Source organism: Acanthochromis polyacanthus, chromosome 8, assembly GCF_021347895.1.
Source record: "Acanthochromis polyacanthus isolate Apoly-LR-REF ecotype Palm Island chromosome 8, KAUST_Apoly_ChrSc, whole genome shotgun sequence".
In the NCBI taxonomy this organism is placed as follows: domain Eukaryota; kingdom Metazoa; phylum Chordata; class Actinopteri; family Pomacentridae; genus Acanthochromis; species Acanthochromis polyacanthus.
The window spans coordinates 42863524-42880377 of NC_067120.1; the positions used below are offsets into that span (position 1 = coordinate 42863524).

The following is a 16854-nucleotide window of genomic DNA, read 5'->3' on the forward strand; positions in this document are numbered from 1 at the left end:
CTGAACATCTTTTTTACCAATGCATTTATACAAAGACATTCTGGGAAGACCTCTGGGACTGGTTGTCTTCAAAAATCCAGCTACAGAACGCTTTGGACTGGGACATTGTTGTCTTTGGCCTTTTACAGAAAGACTCTGAAACTAAAATTGTGATAAATAGTATACTACTGTTGGCAAAATTTTTTATCCATACTTGTAAATGGCGTAAGGTAAAGCCCATTTTCACCGTTTTCAAGAGACAAATGCAAGATAACTATGTAAAATCTTTGAAACTAATGTTATGTAAAAATGCTCTTTTTCTGATGCAAGCACTTGAAAATGTACAAATATTTGAAGACCTCTAACATACAATGTTGCGCGTGTGTGTGGGTGTGTGCGTGGGTGTATGTGTGTGTCTTTATTTGCTTTTTATTTTATTTGTGCCTTGCAAACCGCAATTTTGTTTTTGTTTATAATGTAAAACCAAATAAGCCAAAATGTTCGTAAATTTTGAAACTGTTAATAAAAAAAAAAAAAAAAAATTCGAGAATTAATGAATCCGACCTTTAAATGGAACCGACTGGCGTGCGCGGCACCATACAAAAGTTCCGCCTCAGCACACAGGCAGCTGACTAGCGCAACACTTAATGATTACAGCTTAAAATGACTGAAAATCTGAAATCCAGCATCTATATATGAAGAGTTCATTTGCAAAAACAGTAACTCTGTTTTCAGAAAACTCATTTTTTTAATTGTTTACTTAAGATAATAATGATAATAACACTAATAATTTATTTTTTCTCTATTTTGTCATGTATTTTTCTGCCGAGTCAAATCCACTCAACTTCAGTTTGATTGATATTATCTCAAGTAAACAATAAAAAAAAAGTTTTCTGAAAATTTATCAAAACGGAGTTATCTGTTTTTGCAAATAAACTCTTCATATTATTAAATTATATGTCATATGAAGCTTGTTCACAACTATGTGCTCAAATGACACATTCAATATAAAGTGAAATACTTTAAGGAATCTTTCATTTTAAAACTGTCTATGAAAGAACCAAATTGCAGTTTTTGTGATTAAAAAAAATACTTGTGTTTCAATGATTTCATCACAGAAAATCAGGAATCATGGCAGTCTTTAGAAACTCCAGACTGTCATCATATACATGGTCTTTACAAGTGTATGTAAACTTTTGTTCACAACTGTATGTGATTGATTCCAATTTTTACTTTTATCTACAGCTGCTTTAGACTGTATAAAAAGGCCACTAAATTCCTGCAGCAATCTGAGAACAGCAGGACACATGGACAAACATGCAGGATATAATTCAGAGTGCAGTGTTACAACAGATGGTCATCCACTCCATTAAATTGTACACCAGGAACACCAGGCTGGTGCAAAATAACCACATGCTTCTCAATGAACATGGGTGGGTTGGGAATAACTACAAAACAAACAAACAAACAAACAAAAAAACAAACAAACATATTTATTCTTTAAATGCAATAGAGTTAAATGCTGTTGAAGCACATACTCAAGATTCAAGATTCAAGAACATTATTGTCATGCACACAGCAGAACCACAGAGGTTGTCCTGAGGAATGAAATTCTTATTTTGCGAGCTCCCTCCACACAACTGATATAACAAATAAAATATGACAAATGAAAATGAAATAAAAAAATTCTGCATTACTCTTTCCATTTTTTTATTTTGATACAGTAGTTTAATTTTTTTTTTTTTAAATCTCTTCCCCTCCTTCATTCCTTATGATTAAATCTGCTCTGCTGTGTCTATTTTTGTCACAATCCCCAACAGGTAAAAAAAAACAACACTAAACCACTTAAAAATATCAGAAAATATTAAACATGTATCTTAAACACCCCTCTGTAATGTTTCTTTACAGCTGAGGAAGTCTTACGGAAATGTCTACAGTCTGTTCCTCGGCCGTAAACCGATTGTAGTCATCAATGGGGTGAAGGCCATGAAGGAGGCTATGGTGAGCAAGGCTGCTGAATTTGCTGGACGACCTCAAGATATGCTTATTAATGATGTCACCCAGAGAAAAGGTAAAATAGACATTTTATGTCATAGGACAGATGATAAAAGGTGATTTCAAAATAAACAGTACAAAAACAAACAAAGACCATGACAGGGAAAGACCTGAGGAACCTCTAGAACCAAAAATGTTGTGATACTGGACAAGAATGTAAATGTTCACATTGACAGTCATGTTTTCCGAAAAAGTTACATTACTTGACTTATCAATACTTTATTTTTTGCTCCACCTGTTATAGGATTGTTTTCTGTAGATTATGGCGCAAGCTGGAAGGAGCACCGTCGCTTTTCTCTGATGACAATGAGGAACTTTGGTCTGGGGAAGAAATCAATGGAGGAGAGAATTCATGGCGAGATTCAATACACCATGAAAATGCTGGATAAAAATATTGGTGGGTTCACACAACACAATATTGTTGCAACAGGCAACTTTCTAGTGCAGGAAATCAGGGCAGAAGTCAACTGACACAAACGTTGACAGGAACAGCCAATGGATCAACTCTTTTACTCTGCTTACATTTCAGTGTAGGATCTGACAGGTTTAACTGCCCCAAAACAATGGTAAAGAGCAGCTTCTTCATGCAACTCTACTTGTATTACCATAGAGGACGTTGAAGATTAACAACCATTTTTGCCCCTGTGGCATTTTTTATTTTTTGCTTGACAATATTTAAGTGGAGAAGGCTGCTGTCCAGCGAGGATAATGAGAGGGCTGAAAAAATGACACTTGTTCTCCCATCAGCATTGTCTTCTCCAAGTTTATCTACTTAGATTCAAGCCCCACAAAGCATTTTGCAGGACTGCTCAGAAGTACCTATGCTGAAGTAGGGACTTTTCCTTTCCCCTGAATACAGCCAAATGTTCCTGCAGTGGAAAACAGGTTATGGACTCTGTAATGTGTTGTGTTCTTGTACAACTGTTTTGTACATTAGTTTCCAATATATCTTTTACAGGCAAAACTCTGACTCCTCAAGTTATGTTTCATAACGTGGCCTCTAACATCATGTGCCAGGTTGTCTTTGGTACACACTATGAGTATGACGATGAGTTCATCACAACGATTGTTCAGAGTACCACTGAGATTACCAAGATCTGCAATGGACCATGGGCGATGGTGAGTCAAAGCACATGGGGTCGGTCACGTCTCCTATGTGTCTTATTCTTGGACGTTTAAGGCAACAAGGACAGGGTTTGATTTAGCTGAGTCTCTGCTGATGGAAATTTTGTACTATTGCGGACTACAAAAGGGTATGGACTTAAAATGTACGAGTCTGGAGTCTAGGTTTATCGTTCAAAGGCACAACAACCAGGCAGAGGTTTCCAAATCCCAATAGCAGGTTTGGTAGTCATACAGGCTGAGTCACAAAACACATCAGCAAAACCAGTGAGTCTGAAGACACCTGCAATGAGACAACAGTAAACACAAGTGCAGAACAGGAAATGCCAAAAAAACAAAACAAAACAAAACAAAACAAAAAACAGGAAATAAAGAGAGATGACCTATGAATAGGAGCTGGAGGTGACATTAACCTGCTAAGCTTTATCTCAAGCTATAATTTTTGTCTTCACTTGTCTCATTCAAACAAAATAACTGACAAAAAAACCATCTTATCAAAACAATTCATAGTTGTAATCAGAATCTGCATATTTGGATTCAAATAAAGTAATGATTTTTTTGTTGTTGTTTCAGCTGTACAGCTCTCTTCCCTTTATTCGTAAGCTGCCACTGCCATTCAACAAGGCCTTTAAGGCAGTTAAGGTAACATTAAAAATAATTTGCCATACTTATCCTACATATTGTACATCTGTTCAGAATACTTAGGTAAAAATGAGACTTATCACAAACGACTGAAAAAACTCAAATTTTCTTTGTGAGTGAAAGCAATAATTAAAGTCATACAAATTTTTGTGTTTTTTAGCATTCTTCTGACCTTGTACTTCATTTGTTGAATGAGCACAAGAAGACCAGAGTCCCTGGAGAGCCTCGAGACTTCATTGACAGTTACCTGGATGAACTGGATAAGGTGTGTGAAACCATTCATCTCACTATCTTGATGTGGGAACTCAGTCCGAAATCATGGGCCAGAGCCTAAATCTTGACCGTGCTCGGATGTCCAAAAACTTCTAAGATCTTTGAAATAATCACCAGGAGAAGTCACCATTCCAGGGCAGCAGGATTTATGGTTGACAGAAAATCCAGGAACAGTCCTTAGCACTAATTAACACCACAAGAAGTACTGAAGATACTGAACCGTGCACAGTCTTTTATGCTGTGAGAGTTGGTCACTTTTCCACTCGTTTAAGGCCTAGTAGACAGTTCTGACACCATTGTACTTTTCTGAATCAGTTGATCAGATCGTGACATCAGCTTACCATATCTCACCAATGGGTCACACTTTACAGAGGACATGTGTATTTGGTAATCATTAGGTCATGTAATTCTTTGCCCTGGTCTCCTGTACACTCATTCCTATAATTCTGTGGCAGTTTTTGTTCATATCCCACCATTTTGTATTGTTAAGTTTCTAATACATTTTAAAAAGTCATATTGCCTTAGGTATACACCACTATGTTTTGAGAACTCCAGATTTCATTTTCTTAAAAGCATATGATTTGTTTTCACACCACAAATACATATATTACTTTATGATCTTCCAGCTGTGTATGTGTCCTCCACGGACACATACCATACCATCAAAACATCAGTCATTACAAGAATATTCACCATTATACCGGGCTTTGCAAAAGTTCTGTTACACTTGGTTTCATGATCTTTAGAGACGTTTACATGTCGGAATGAAAAATTCCATTGAATAAACTGAAAGTTCTACCTTATAGGCAGGTGTCCTTAATACAATTTTTGGTAGCACTTTATAACACGGCCCGTGTTTTACAGAGTAGTTTCCCGTCTCTTACAGTGTAGTTTCCTCAACTTTGAAGGTAACTGTCGGACATGTACATGTCATTTCGCGCAACCTGAGGAGTACTTACACTTGTGTCTGACAGTGTAAGTGCTGTTGTCTTACAGTGTAGTTTGACATGTCTTAATGTGTAGTTTCCTCAACTGTGGAGGTAACTCTCATAAATGTAGCATGACATTTTACGGACTCTTATGGGGCAGTTACGTTCGTGTCTTATATGGTAGTTTGACGTGTTTTAATGTGTAGTTTCTTCAACTGTGGGGGTAACTCTCATAAATGTACCATGACATTGTGCGGACTCTTATGGGGTACTAACGCTGATGTCTTATACTGTAGTTTGACGTGTTTTAATGCGTAGTTTCCTTAACTGTGGGTGTAACTCTCATAAATGTACCATGACATTGTGTGGACTCTTATGGGGTACTAACGCTGGTGTCTTACAGTGTAAGTCCTGGAGTCTTACACTGTAGTTTCCCGTGTTTTACCATGTACTTATCAAAACAGTGTCATTTTCCTGAACATATGCCTTTACTGTACAAACCTTGATGTGCCACTTCCTCTTAAGAATCACCATGGACCCCCACAGAGTGTGTAGACCAATGATAAACTGAAATACTGTAAGGTATTGATGAGTATGTGTTTCATATAATAATGACAAGACATGCAGATGTACAAAACATATTTATTTATTTAATATCTTTATTTTTCAGAGACACCAATTCACCTTTGAAAGTTAACCAGCCCTTAAGATCACCCTTGTCTTTCCTTACTGTGTAACTATCCAGTACTTCCACGGCAACAACCCAGCACTTTACCTGCAACTACTGGTCAACAACTGGGAACCGGGCTGTATTATAAAGTGAACACTTGTTGGCTTCACTTACTGTCTAACTACTGAGTACTTACCTGTAACTACTGGTCAACAACTGGGAACCGGGCCGTATTATAAAGTGAACACTTGTTGGCTTCACTTTTTTTTTTTTTCCCCTCTTTCTTCTTTTTTTGTCTGCAAGTCCGCTCAAAAATGACACCAACCACTCATGGTGCCATTGCTTAAGCTTCATGTGCAATTTTTTTTTCTTCTTTGTGACTGTGACCATCACCGGCCCTCATGGCAAATTAACCTATCATGTTTATTTCAAGCTGTTTCCTACATTATGCCATTGAGGGCTGTGCACACCCAAGTGAAACATAAAACAAACACAGGACAGACAGAAAGGTGAGGCATAGACAGTGTTCTAAGAGAAAAGGTGCATTTTATTTGTTTGTACTCTTTAATTCACACCTTAAAACCATTTACAAATCTAAAACCCTTCACAAACACCTAATACGACAAAGTCCCAACTGGATCAATCATGAAGATGTCAGGAGGCCACAAGAAGGATAGATAGAGCAGAGTGAGATCCACAGACACTAACCCAGCAACCTCCACTGACTCAGCAACCGGAGGAACACACTCTATTGAGTTTTGGTAGGTGCCGGTGTGGTGGGTCTGGCATGCATGAAAACCTCCACCAAAAGGAGGGAGCTGTCCCCTCCAGCCCAAGGAGGTCCACCCAGCCCCCCCGCAGGAGCCACCAAGCGGAGACCCAGCCCAGGAGCCCGGAGCGACCCCCACCGACACAGCCAGAGCCCCAAGGCCCGCGCAGCAGGACGGGCCATAGCGGACCCCCACGGTGCCCCACCGGCCCACAGCCCCACTTCCCCCACGACCACCCGCCCCCCCCATCCCCCCCGCAACCCGGCCCCCCCAGCCCCCAGACCCCAAACCCCCGCCCCCCCCACCGTCCCACCGTCTGCCACCCCCCCTCCCCCACCATGCCGCCCTCCCACAACCCACCCCCAACACCCCCCCCGCCCCCCCACCAGGCCACCCACCCCACCCCTCGCCCAGTCACCCCACCCCTCGCCCAGCCACCCCACCCCACCCCATCCAACCACACCACCCACGCCACCCCTCCCACACCCAAATCCGGGAGGCCACCCGCTCACTGGAAAACAGCACCAAGGGACTGGGCAACAGCACTGAAAGGGCAGACGAGCCCAGCCCACCTCCGGCCGCCCAGAGAGACGCGACCCTGAGGGAGGGAGAGGAAGGAGCACCAGGGGAGGCGCAACAACCCAGGCCCTCGGGCCCGGCAGGGAGAAGCCCCGGAGATCACGCCAGTAAAACTATTGTGAGTTACCCTGTTACTGAGTTCACCAGTTCCCCAACTGGTGAATACTAGCCCTGCACCGTGAATGTGACCCACCCAAGTGTATATACAAGTATGTGTAGTGTCTTAGGATTGGGGGGTCGGTGAGGCAGAGCACAGGGTAACGAAACCCCCCCTCAGTCTCACCGCAAGCCCAAAATGTGAATGTGTATGTGGTGCGTTAAAATTGGGGGAAGAAGTGTCAGGGTGGGGGTATAGACGGGGGGGGCCACAGCACAACACTGCACTGGGGCCTATCCCGTCTAATGACGTCCCACCCCATAACCACCCACCCCCCAGGTAGTGTGGTGCATTAAAATTGGAGGGGAATTGTGAAGTAGGAATAGTACCTCTCCACCCCCCCCCCCAAGGGATGTGTTGTGTGCCCTATATGTATATTTACAAGTTGTATTGTGCGAAGCTTGTGAAGTGATTTAAGAGGAGCGATCAACAGGGCCCCACCCAGCCAGGCGGAGGGAGGTGCGCGCGCACCCAGTGCCCCCCATACACCCCCCCACCCCAATCCCCAACCCCCACCCCCCCCAGCCCCGGCGCCACAGCGGGCAGACGGCGCAGGCCAGGCCAGAACGCCCCCGCGCACCGCACCCGGTCCCCCTCCCCCTACCCTCCTCCCCCTCAGCCCCCTCACCCCATCCCACACCCGCCCTCCCATCCCACACCCATCCCCCGCCCCACCCCCCAGGGGGAGGCCGGAAGGCAGGAGAAGGAGGGGGAGGAGGAGACGACAAGAAAGGAGAGGACAGGCAGCAGAGCGGGAAGACGAGGGGGAGGGAGGAGGGAGGGGGCGAGGGAGAGGGGACAAGGAGGCGGAGGAAGACGGGAGGAGGGAGGCGAGGGGGGAAAAAGGCAAGGAGGAGGAGGGGGAGAGGAGAGGGTACCACGGGGCACCCAGAGACCCACCAGGCCGGAACCGCAACCACTAGCCGAAGAGCAACAGGCCATGCCGGAACAGCGCCGCCCCGAGCCCCCGGGCAACACCCCCGCACAGCACCCGCCGCGGGCACCGGGAGACGGCCGAGACGCATTGCGACCCAGCAGAGACCCGGGGGACAGCGCCCGATCCAGATGGCCGCCAGGCCACCGCAAGCGCCAAGGGAACCACGGGAGGCCAACGACACCACACAAAGCGGCCACCCCCATGAAGAGAACACGACAGGCGACCCAGCCCGACCGGGTGCCAGACCCAGACGACCGCCGGGCCGCCACCCACGACATTTTTAGTCGCAGATGGCGACCCGGCGGGCGCCCAAACCAGGCACCCGACCGAGCCGAACCGCCCACCATGCCCCCCACAGAAGCAGCCACCCCGCAGGACGCCACCAGCCCCCCACGACCCCCGGCCCCCGAGGCGACCCGGCGCCCGCCCAAACCGAGCGCCGCCCGGGGAACAAGGCCAACCACGTCGAGCCACAGGGGACAGCACCTGGAAGATTAGCCATTCATGCATATAGACAGAGGATCCTGGGGAGTTGTTGACTGTAAGTTGTCGTCGATACAGCCCGCTCGATCCTGCTGACAGCGACTGGGTTCCTAACTGAAGACAATCATTAGTTACACAATGCCAACATACATAAGCAGCAACATATATTGGGGTGATGTGGTGGTTCTTGCTAACAGGCAGAGTCAGGTTACCAGGTTTAAGTTAAGGGAGTTAACATACGGTGACCATGTTTGTATAAAATTTAACAACTGATTTTTATTTGAAGCAGAGATTTTCTCCATTGAAATGTGATTTATTAGGAGGTTCAACCAGAGATTAATGTTCAGAGATTGCTTATTTTTCCAGTTAACAAGGATTGTTTTTTTGGCAATGGCGAGGGCTACAAGTAAGGATTGAGATTGTTTGCGTGGTAGGTCCGTTGTTGTTAAGTCGCCGAGTAAACACAGACTTGGAGATAGAGGAATCCTGCAGTTTAAGATAGCGGAAAGTTTTTCTGAGACGTTGGTCCAGAAATTTTTTACGGGGGTGCACAGCCATAGAGCATGAAAATAAGTATCAGCAGTGTTCTGAGAGCACTGGAGACAGATGTCGGAGTCGGAGAATCCCATTTTGTTCATCATATATTGAGTAATATGTGTTCTATGGAGGATTTTGTATTGGATGAGTTGTAAGTTTGTGTATTTTGTCATTTTAAATGCATTATCGCAGATTTGAGTCCAGAAGTCTGGTTCCGGAGATATAGATAGATCTAACTCCCATTTAGAGATAGGTAAATGTATTGTATCAGTGCTTAAGAGTAACTTATATATTTTAGAGAGGGTTTTAGTTGTTGTTGGAGAAAGCTTTATGATTGCTTCAGCTAATGCCGGCGGCCGGAGCGTGCTTTGAAGTGTTGGGATTCTTTTCTTAATAATATTTTTAACTTGAAGATAATGTAAAAAATTCCCGTTTTTTATTTTGTATTTTTGAAGCAAGTTTGTATATGACATGAACGTATTATCTGAAAAGAGGTGGTGGAGATGTGTGATACCATTCTGCTCCCAAACAGCTAAATGGAGCAGCTGATTGTTCACTTGAAAATCAGGGTTGTACCAAATGGGAGAAAACTCACAGGGCTCCAATTTAGAGTTTGCAATTTCTAATGCCTTCCACCAAGCGGTCAAGGTGGAGGAAATCATTGGGTTTTTAAAACAGTTATGTCGTTTGATGGATGTTGTAATAAAGAGTATGTCTGAAAGTTTGATGCTATTGCAATCCTTCTGTTCTAATTCTAACCAACAGTTGGCATCTACGGTAGGTTGTGTCCATAGAATAAGATATTGTAGCTGGTTAGCTAAATAATAATGCATAAAATTTGGTGCTTCTAGACCTCCTTCGGCTTTACTTTTCTGAAGAGTAGATAGACTGATTTTTGCTTTTTTATTATTCCAGTAAAATTTTGTGATAGCCGAGTCCAGCGACTGGAACCAGTTGGACGTTGGTTTGAATGGAATCATTGCAAAGAAGTAATTTATTTTTGGTAGGATTTTCATTTTGATAGTAGCTATTCGTCCCATAAGAGATATAGGGAGATTGTTCCAGCGCTGTAGGTCATTGGTGATGTTATCCAGTAATGGGGAAAAATTTAAGTGAGCTAATTCAGATAATTTAGGTGAAATTTTTATGCCTAAGTATTTTAAGTTGCCTGTAGGGAAAGAGTAGTGAGGGTCCTGGTCTGCAGGACTCCATGAATTTTCTGTGATCGGAAGTAATGTTGATTTTGTCCAATTTATGGAATAATCTGATAACTCTGAAAATGTAGTTATTAAATTAAATACTTCCCTTAATGAAGTAGCCGGTTCTTCTAAATAAAGTAATATATCATCTGCGTATAAATTAATTTTGTGTTCTGTTGCCCCAGAGCGGATTCCTTGGATCCTGACATCCTGGCGCACAGCTGTTGCCAACGGCTCAATGAATATCGCAAATAACAAAGGAGAGAGTGGACAGCCCTGTCTGGAGCCTCTCTGTAAGGTGAAAGTCTTTGAGGCGATTCCATTAGTGGTGACAGTAGCTTTGGGAGAATCATATAGTGCTGATACCCAGTGAATAAATGACTCTCCAAAGCCAAGCTTATTTAAAACAGCAAAGAGGAAGGACCAGTTAACTTTGTCAAAGGCTTTTTCTGCATCCAACGATATGATAACTGCCTTTTTGTCCTGCCGCTGTGACATGTTAATCAAATTTAAGAGCCTTCTTACGTTGTTGGTAGAGTGTCGACCTTTAATAAAGCCGGTTTGATCATTATGAATAATTGTTGAAATTACTGTCTCTAGTCTAGATGCCAAGGCCTTTGCAATAATTTTAATGTCGGTGTTAATTAGTGATATCGGGCGATAACTTGACGGAAGGGTCGGGTCTTTATCTAGTTTTAATAAAAGTTTAATTGCTGCTGTGTTCATGTGAGGCCGTATGTGACCACTGGTTTTAATTTCTGTTACTAATCTAAAAAACAGTGGAGCCAGCGTTGACCAGAAGTGCTTCAGAAATTCGGCCGGAAAACCGTCTGGACCTGGTGCCTTACCATTAGGCATACTGTCTAGAGAACTGGACAGCTCATTTATGGACAATGGAGCATCTAGGATATTTTTATGTTCAGTCGATAACTCAGGCATATTTAAGCTACTGAGAAATGCCTCAATATGCTCAGGGTTGGGTTTGTTATTTTCTGAATACAGATTCGAATAATAATTGTAGAAAATATAATTAATTTCTTCTGGCGATTGCGTATACTCACCAGTTGTCCCTTTTATCGCTGTTATGAGAGATTTTTCCCGATTGCGTTGGAGTTGGTTTGCAAGAAATTTACCTGATTTGTTATTATGCTCAAAGTTGTTGTATCGCAATTGTTGTATTATGAACTCGGTCCTTTTGGATAACATCTCATCTAGCTGTATTTTTGTATTTTGTAATTCAGTCCATATTTGATTATTTGGGTTTGTTGTATATTCATCAGTTAGTTGTTTAATTTTATCTTCCAGATCTTTTCTAATTTTTGATCTTGTTTCTTTTTATACGATGAATATGATATAATTTTACCTCTAAGTACTGCTTTCCCTGCTTCCCAGAGTAAAGATGGAAATGAGTTTGGGGAGTCATTCATTTCCAGATAGTCTGCCCACTCTCTCCTTATGATCTTATCGAACTCTTCATCTTTTAACAGTGAGATGTTAAAACGCCATGTCGGAGGTTAGAAATTAAAGAGGACTGGGTTTATTCCAAGAATAAACTAATTAGCAGTAATGTAACAGAGGCAACCACATTTAAATTATTAACTAGCTTAACATATTGATATATTGCCATGTTTTACCTTGTCATCATTTAGCTAACAAGTCTAACATTGTTTGCATCCAACAAGGTCACACAACTTACACGGTTTGTTTGGAAAGAACTGTGTAAAGTTTTTTGCTTCTTGCTGGCTCTGGCTGGTTTGCTAAACATTACTCCAGACGCACATTCAGCACTGCTCAGCACAGCAGCACATCTCCTGTGGAACACCTGCGTTAGCATGCGCTCATGGTGCATTCAAAGACGGCTCGGGAAAACACGTTACTGGATGCTAATAACGGGTTTCGCTGTTGTAACGGCTGAAAAAAGTGCGGGGGACAGATGTGGAAAGTGCGGGGGACATGTCCCACGCGTACCCCGCGTCCGTTACGCCCATGTATTGGTGTAATAAAGGATAACCTGCCGATGCGTCTATCAAAGCGCCATACAGGCCAATATTTCTTCTATTTGTCCAATGTCCACTTGCATGTGGTGGCCTCGTTATATTGGCTAGCGTTAGCATGGTGTTGCCCACGTACTTAAAATTACGACTGGAGGAAATATGTTCAAGCGACTCAGAACGCTGACTCCTGTGAACGCACCTTTAGTATATTTGCCATAAACAAAACAACACTTACCGGAGACACAAAAAATGAAAACGGCTAAGGTGAAACGTTTTTAAAACAATGACACTGATATGCTGCTGCTGCTGCTGCTGCTGCTTCTTCTTCTTCTTCGCGGACTTTCACGTACACACCGGAACCAAACAGCCAATTCCTGGATCTTGAGCATGAACGTGACACAAGGGTAAGTGGAAATCATTCTGACTTCCGCGGGCCTGTATCCCACAAGTTTACTCTGTTTACGGAATCTCTCTTAAACCTAGCAACAGTACTTTTAAAGGTGTTTACAGATTAACCGAGAGACATTGTCCTACTTCCCGTTCCAAAGTGGACAAAGGTAGTTTATTTTTTAAGAAGTTCATCTTCAGCTATGAAGGTTATTAGCTAACTCGCTTGAGATCTTCTACGATGTAAATGTGGCACTCATAAAATAGTGTGACCACAGTTATGTGATAAAAATTTAAGATATTTACTAAGTTCATTATTTTGTTTTGTATGTACATGTATGTTGATAATAATTGGGTCTAAATTAATTGCCGTTGTACTACTAAAGATGAAAGAATGGCACTTCTGTGTAGGCAGCAGTGAGGCGGAACCTTTGTTTGTTCTGGTTGCACCTGGGACCGGTGTGAGGAGACACACCCCGTGCTCTCTTCAGAAGCAATCTGGAGAGAAACGCGGTGCAGTGAGACTTCATTGTTCCTGCTTTATTCACCTGATACAGGTTGGTAACTGTGAAAAATCTGTAACTGTCTACCTCATAAGACCACACTTTATTAGGATGATTGTTTGTAAAGCGTTCAGTGGTGAAATGTTGTCAAAACAGTTACATATGGGAGACGCCAGTGTTTACAAACAGTGACATCACGGAGTCACGTGATTACCGCGCTGGTTGGCAAGAGGAACCAGAGGAACAATGGCTGATAACTATCCTTCCGTGAAATTGTCCGTTCACCTGAGGCCCGACAAATATACGTGAGTAAGCTGAGATATCAGGGAAACAGTAAAACCTTGCCAGATCCCTACAATTTGAAGACTGGGTGGGTTGACGATCCTTCATTGTGACCCGACATTTCCTTCACCGACATTTATTTTTAATTGATTGACACCGCTGGGCAGTTCACCCACCCAAAAATATAAAATTATGAATTAAAAATATTATATCTTCTGTTAATCTTCAACAAGATGTCAAAGAAACTTCAAGAAGTTGCTGTATTTTTTGTCTGCAGTATGGCTTCTATGTAACAGTAACAGACCCACAGCATTGGTGATCGAAAATAGGACAATTCTAAAAAACGATCGCAAGACGCATACAGAAACAAATATGGTTACAAATAGGAGGCTGCTGGCTTAAGGAGATGTTATTGAATATGCTTCATTCGACTTTAGTATACTTTCATCGCCTAAAAAGCGATCGGTAACACATGACAACACTGAACCAAACCGAAAGTGTAGAGATCGCTTCACGCGAAGGATGCGACACTAAATCAATATCTTTTGATAAATAAGCTCAAAGTTGGACATACTAAACATGCTAAACTGTTGAATAGTTTACCTGAAGAAAAGTGGGAGCCACAGACACGATCTCTGCTGCTTACTGGGGTACAATTTTTCCTGTTGATGGCTGAAGCCACCGCCATCTTCCCTCTCCTGACATCGGTATTCGGTGAAATTTCAAGCCTGATCCCTTCTCAAAACGCTTCGTACAACCAACAACTACACACGCTATTACCATTGTGGTAAATACATGTGCAATTTCATTCATGAAAAGCGATAACTTTACGTATTTGTTTCAAACCCGATACCGTTCTCGTAGCAAGCCGTTATGTTACTGCCGGTTCTTGCCAACCAGTAGCAGTCTTGTACCACGTGACCACAGCAAATGACGACACGCTGGCGTCTCCCATAAAGACAAAGAAAGTTAGTTAGTCTCGGCGGAGTTTTCTCCTGCTGATGTCATTGCGAGGGCCGCGAAAGTGGTCTGATATGTAGAAAAACAGTAGAAAAGTATTCTGAAAGCTCCCGTACACTATGAATGTTTAGTATTTACATTGTTAATGAGATTACCATGATTTAAATGTATTTTGTACAACTTATTTAATCCTGTTTATAGTGAGCACTGATTGTTCATGATGTGAAAAGGGTTGTTCTGTTAAAACATTTTGTGAAATATGTTAACATAAGCATTTTCAAGTAAATACATTTCAGTAGCCTATAATTATTACAGAGTAGAGTGTCTAGCTTCTCAAATTTGAAGTGACAGTATGTACTTGTTTGAATGATGCTGAAAATAAGCAACATTATACTGTATACTGTAAAAAATAATGCACTTCAATGACTACAAGTGTTTACTGGACGAAGAAAGGTCACTGAGAGAGTGTTTGTGTCAGAATTGGTAACATGTTAGAGTGAAATTGCACTTTATGGAAAGTGTGAGAAAATGGAATGTAGTGATGGACTTTAGTGAACTGAGAACTCAGACAAATATAAAAAACTGAAATGTGAAGAACAGAAATGTGTTTATGAGCTTTGTTGATGATTCTGAGGTGTTAATAAAACACAGAAGCAATCTGGGGAGAAACGCGGTGCAGTGAGACTTAATTGTTCCTGCTTTATTCACCTGATGCAGGTTGCACACATATTTGTTGCTGTGGACTCACGCCTGAGACCCGTAACATAAACAATGCTAACATTATGGTTATAACGTGTGAAGTTGAGGGTCACGTTTAGCCTACTAAACATTACCCTAGATTGCACAGTTTATCCACCTTCTTTCAGTAGGGATGAGTATTTTAATGTATGTTGCATTCTGTAATAAACAACGTTAGCCAATGTTAGCAACAGTTAACACTATACAGGTAGTAGCTAGCCAAGACTCTCCCTTTTTGCCTGAATGAACAACCCATAGCACAAGTGTAGCTATAATACATGCACATCTCTGATTGTGTTTAATGCATTAATTATTGTTTTGTCTCTCAGTATCCAACATCATTGACAGTGAGCAGTTTCCCAGAATGACTCTTAACATCAGAATTGAAAACAAAAACAAGCTGCAAGAGATGTGTGGAAGGACAGTAAATTTAACACATATACTTCTTTTTTTCTCAATCTGTTTCAGGGCCCCTCCCTGAACCACCATTATTGTCTCTTGGTAAAGGACTGAAAAGGCTCAGACTGCAACCACTGATATCCTCAATGCTGCATGGCTTGTCTGAGCTCTCCATGGTTGACTTCAGGTTCAGACCTGTGCCAAGAGGTTCACCCCTATCATACCAGTGTCCTCCAGTTGTAGCCGTACCCACAAGTCATGTATAACACCCAGATACACCCGTATTCTCTGAACTGCCATTAGAAGGCTCAACATTCCCTGCTGTTTTTCCAAACTTTGAGCCAAATTTGCAACATGTCCTCCATCTAGAAGAACCGCTGCAAAATCTCACATTGATAAAGGTTAACTAACAGAGAGTCATAACAATAGAATACAATATGCATTTTCATAAATCAACCACTACACGTTCTGTAGTGTGTTGATAACTCATTGTCTTCATGAATGCATTTTCTGCATAGATGGAATTGTCCGGATCACCGAAAACCTACACTGATGTATCTATGCATTCTCTAAAATGAACCTCGGTGCCTTACTAAAATGAACAGGTCTACGTAGCAAAACAAACAGGGAATTTACAACGTGTTTTAGACTTGTAACAATCTCTCACTCCTGTGTTTTCTGTATTTTCGGAGTTGCAATAGCCTGACCTAAAAAGGAAAAACAACAAACAAAAGAGGTTATTGTGTAGGCAACAGCTTTTTTTTACTTGTTAAGTCATGACTGAGCAAACTGAAAGTTCAGTATGCCAAATCTCCATTAGGAAGCACACATACTTGTAAGCCTTAAACATGTGATGTGGTCATTGATCAAGCTGTAATACATTAATGACATTAATTAAAATGTATTGTTTTTTCTACCGACAACAGCAAAACCGAAAGACGTCTCAACTAGATCGTCGGCAATAAGTTCCTCATCAGAGGACAAAAGGAAGAAGAAGAAGCCCAAGAAAAAGAAGAAGAAGAAGCAGAAAGCAAAAAGAAAAGGTCTAAAAAGTAGATTATCTATGTGAATGAACAAATATTGTTTATAGTTCTAATTTTTAGTGGAGTTTGTGTGGCATTTTTGTTTTGGGGAATTGGGCACAATTACGTTTTTGTGAAATTTAGCAGTACTTTTGTATATAGTAGTTGAATATTATTTATATAGTGGTTTAGCTTATGTAGTACTTTCCTATAGTTAGTTTAAATAAATAGAATATT

The 16854-nt window shown here is 41.9% G+C and overlaps 1 protein-coding gene and 1 long non-coding RNA gene across 2 annotated transcripts; both read left to right on the plus strand.

Moving 5' to 3' along the window:
• Nucleotides 1-1881: 1881 nt before the first annotated feature.
• On the plus strand, nt 1882-8611 carry LOC127535141 (cytochrome P450 2F2-like; the record flags this gene model as incomplete). Its single annotated transcript, XM_051952203.1, has 5 exons — nt 1882-2050; nt 2279-2431; nt 2993-3153; nt 3730-3798; nt 8129-8611. Coding segments are annotated over 5 exons (1035 nt in total), but the record flags the coding sequence as incomplete, so codon positions are not given.
• Nucleotides 8612-13095: 4484 nt separating this feature from the next.
• Nucleotides 13096-16577, plus strand: LOC127535167 (uncharacterized). The gene is made up of 3 exons (XR_007943823.1): nt 13096-13270; nt 15665-15782; nt 16522-16577. It is a non-coding gene; the product is annotated as an uncharacterized LOC127535167 (long non-coding RNA).
• The last annotated feature ends 277 nt before the right edge of the window (nt 16578-16854 follow it).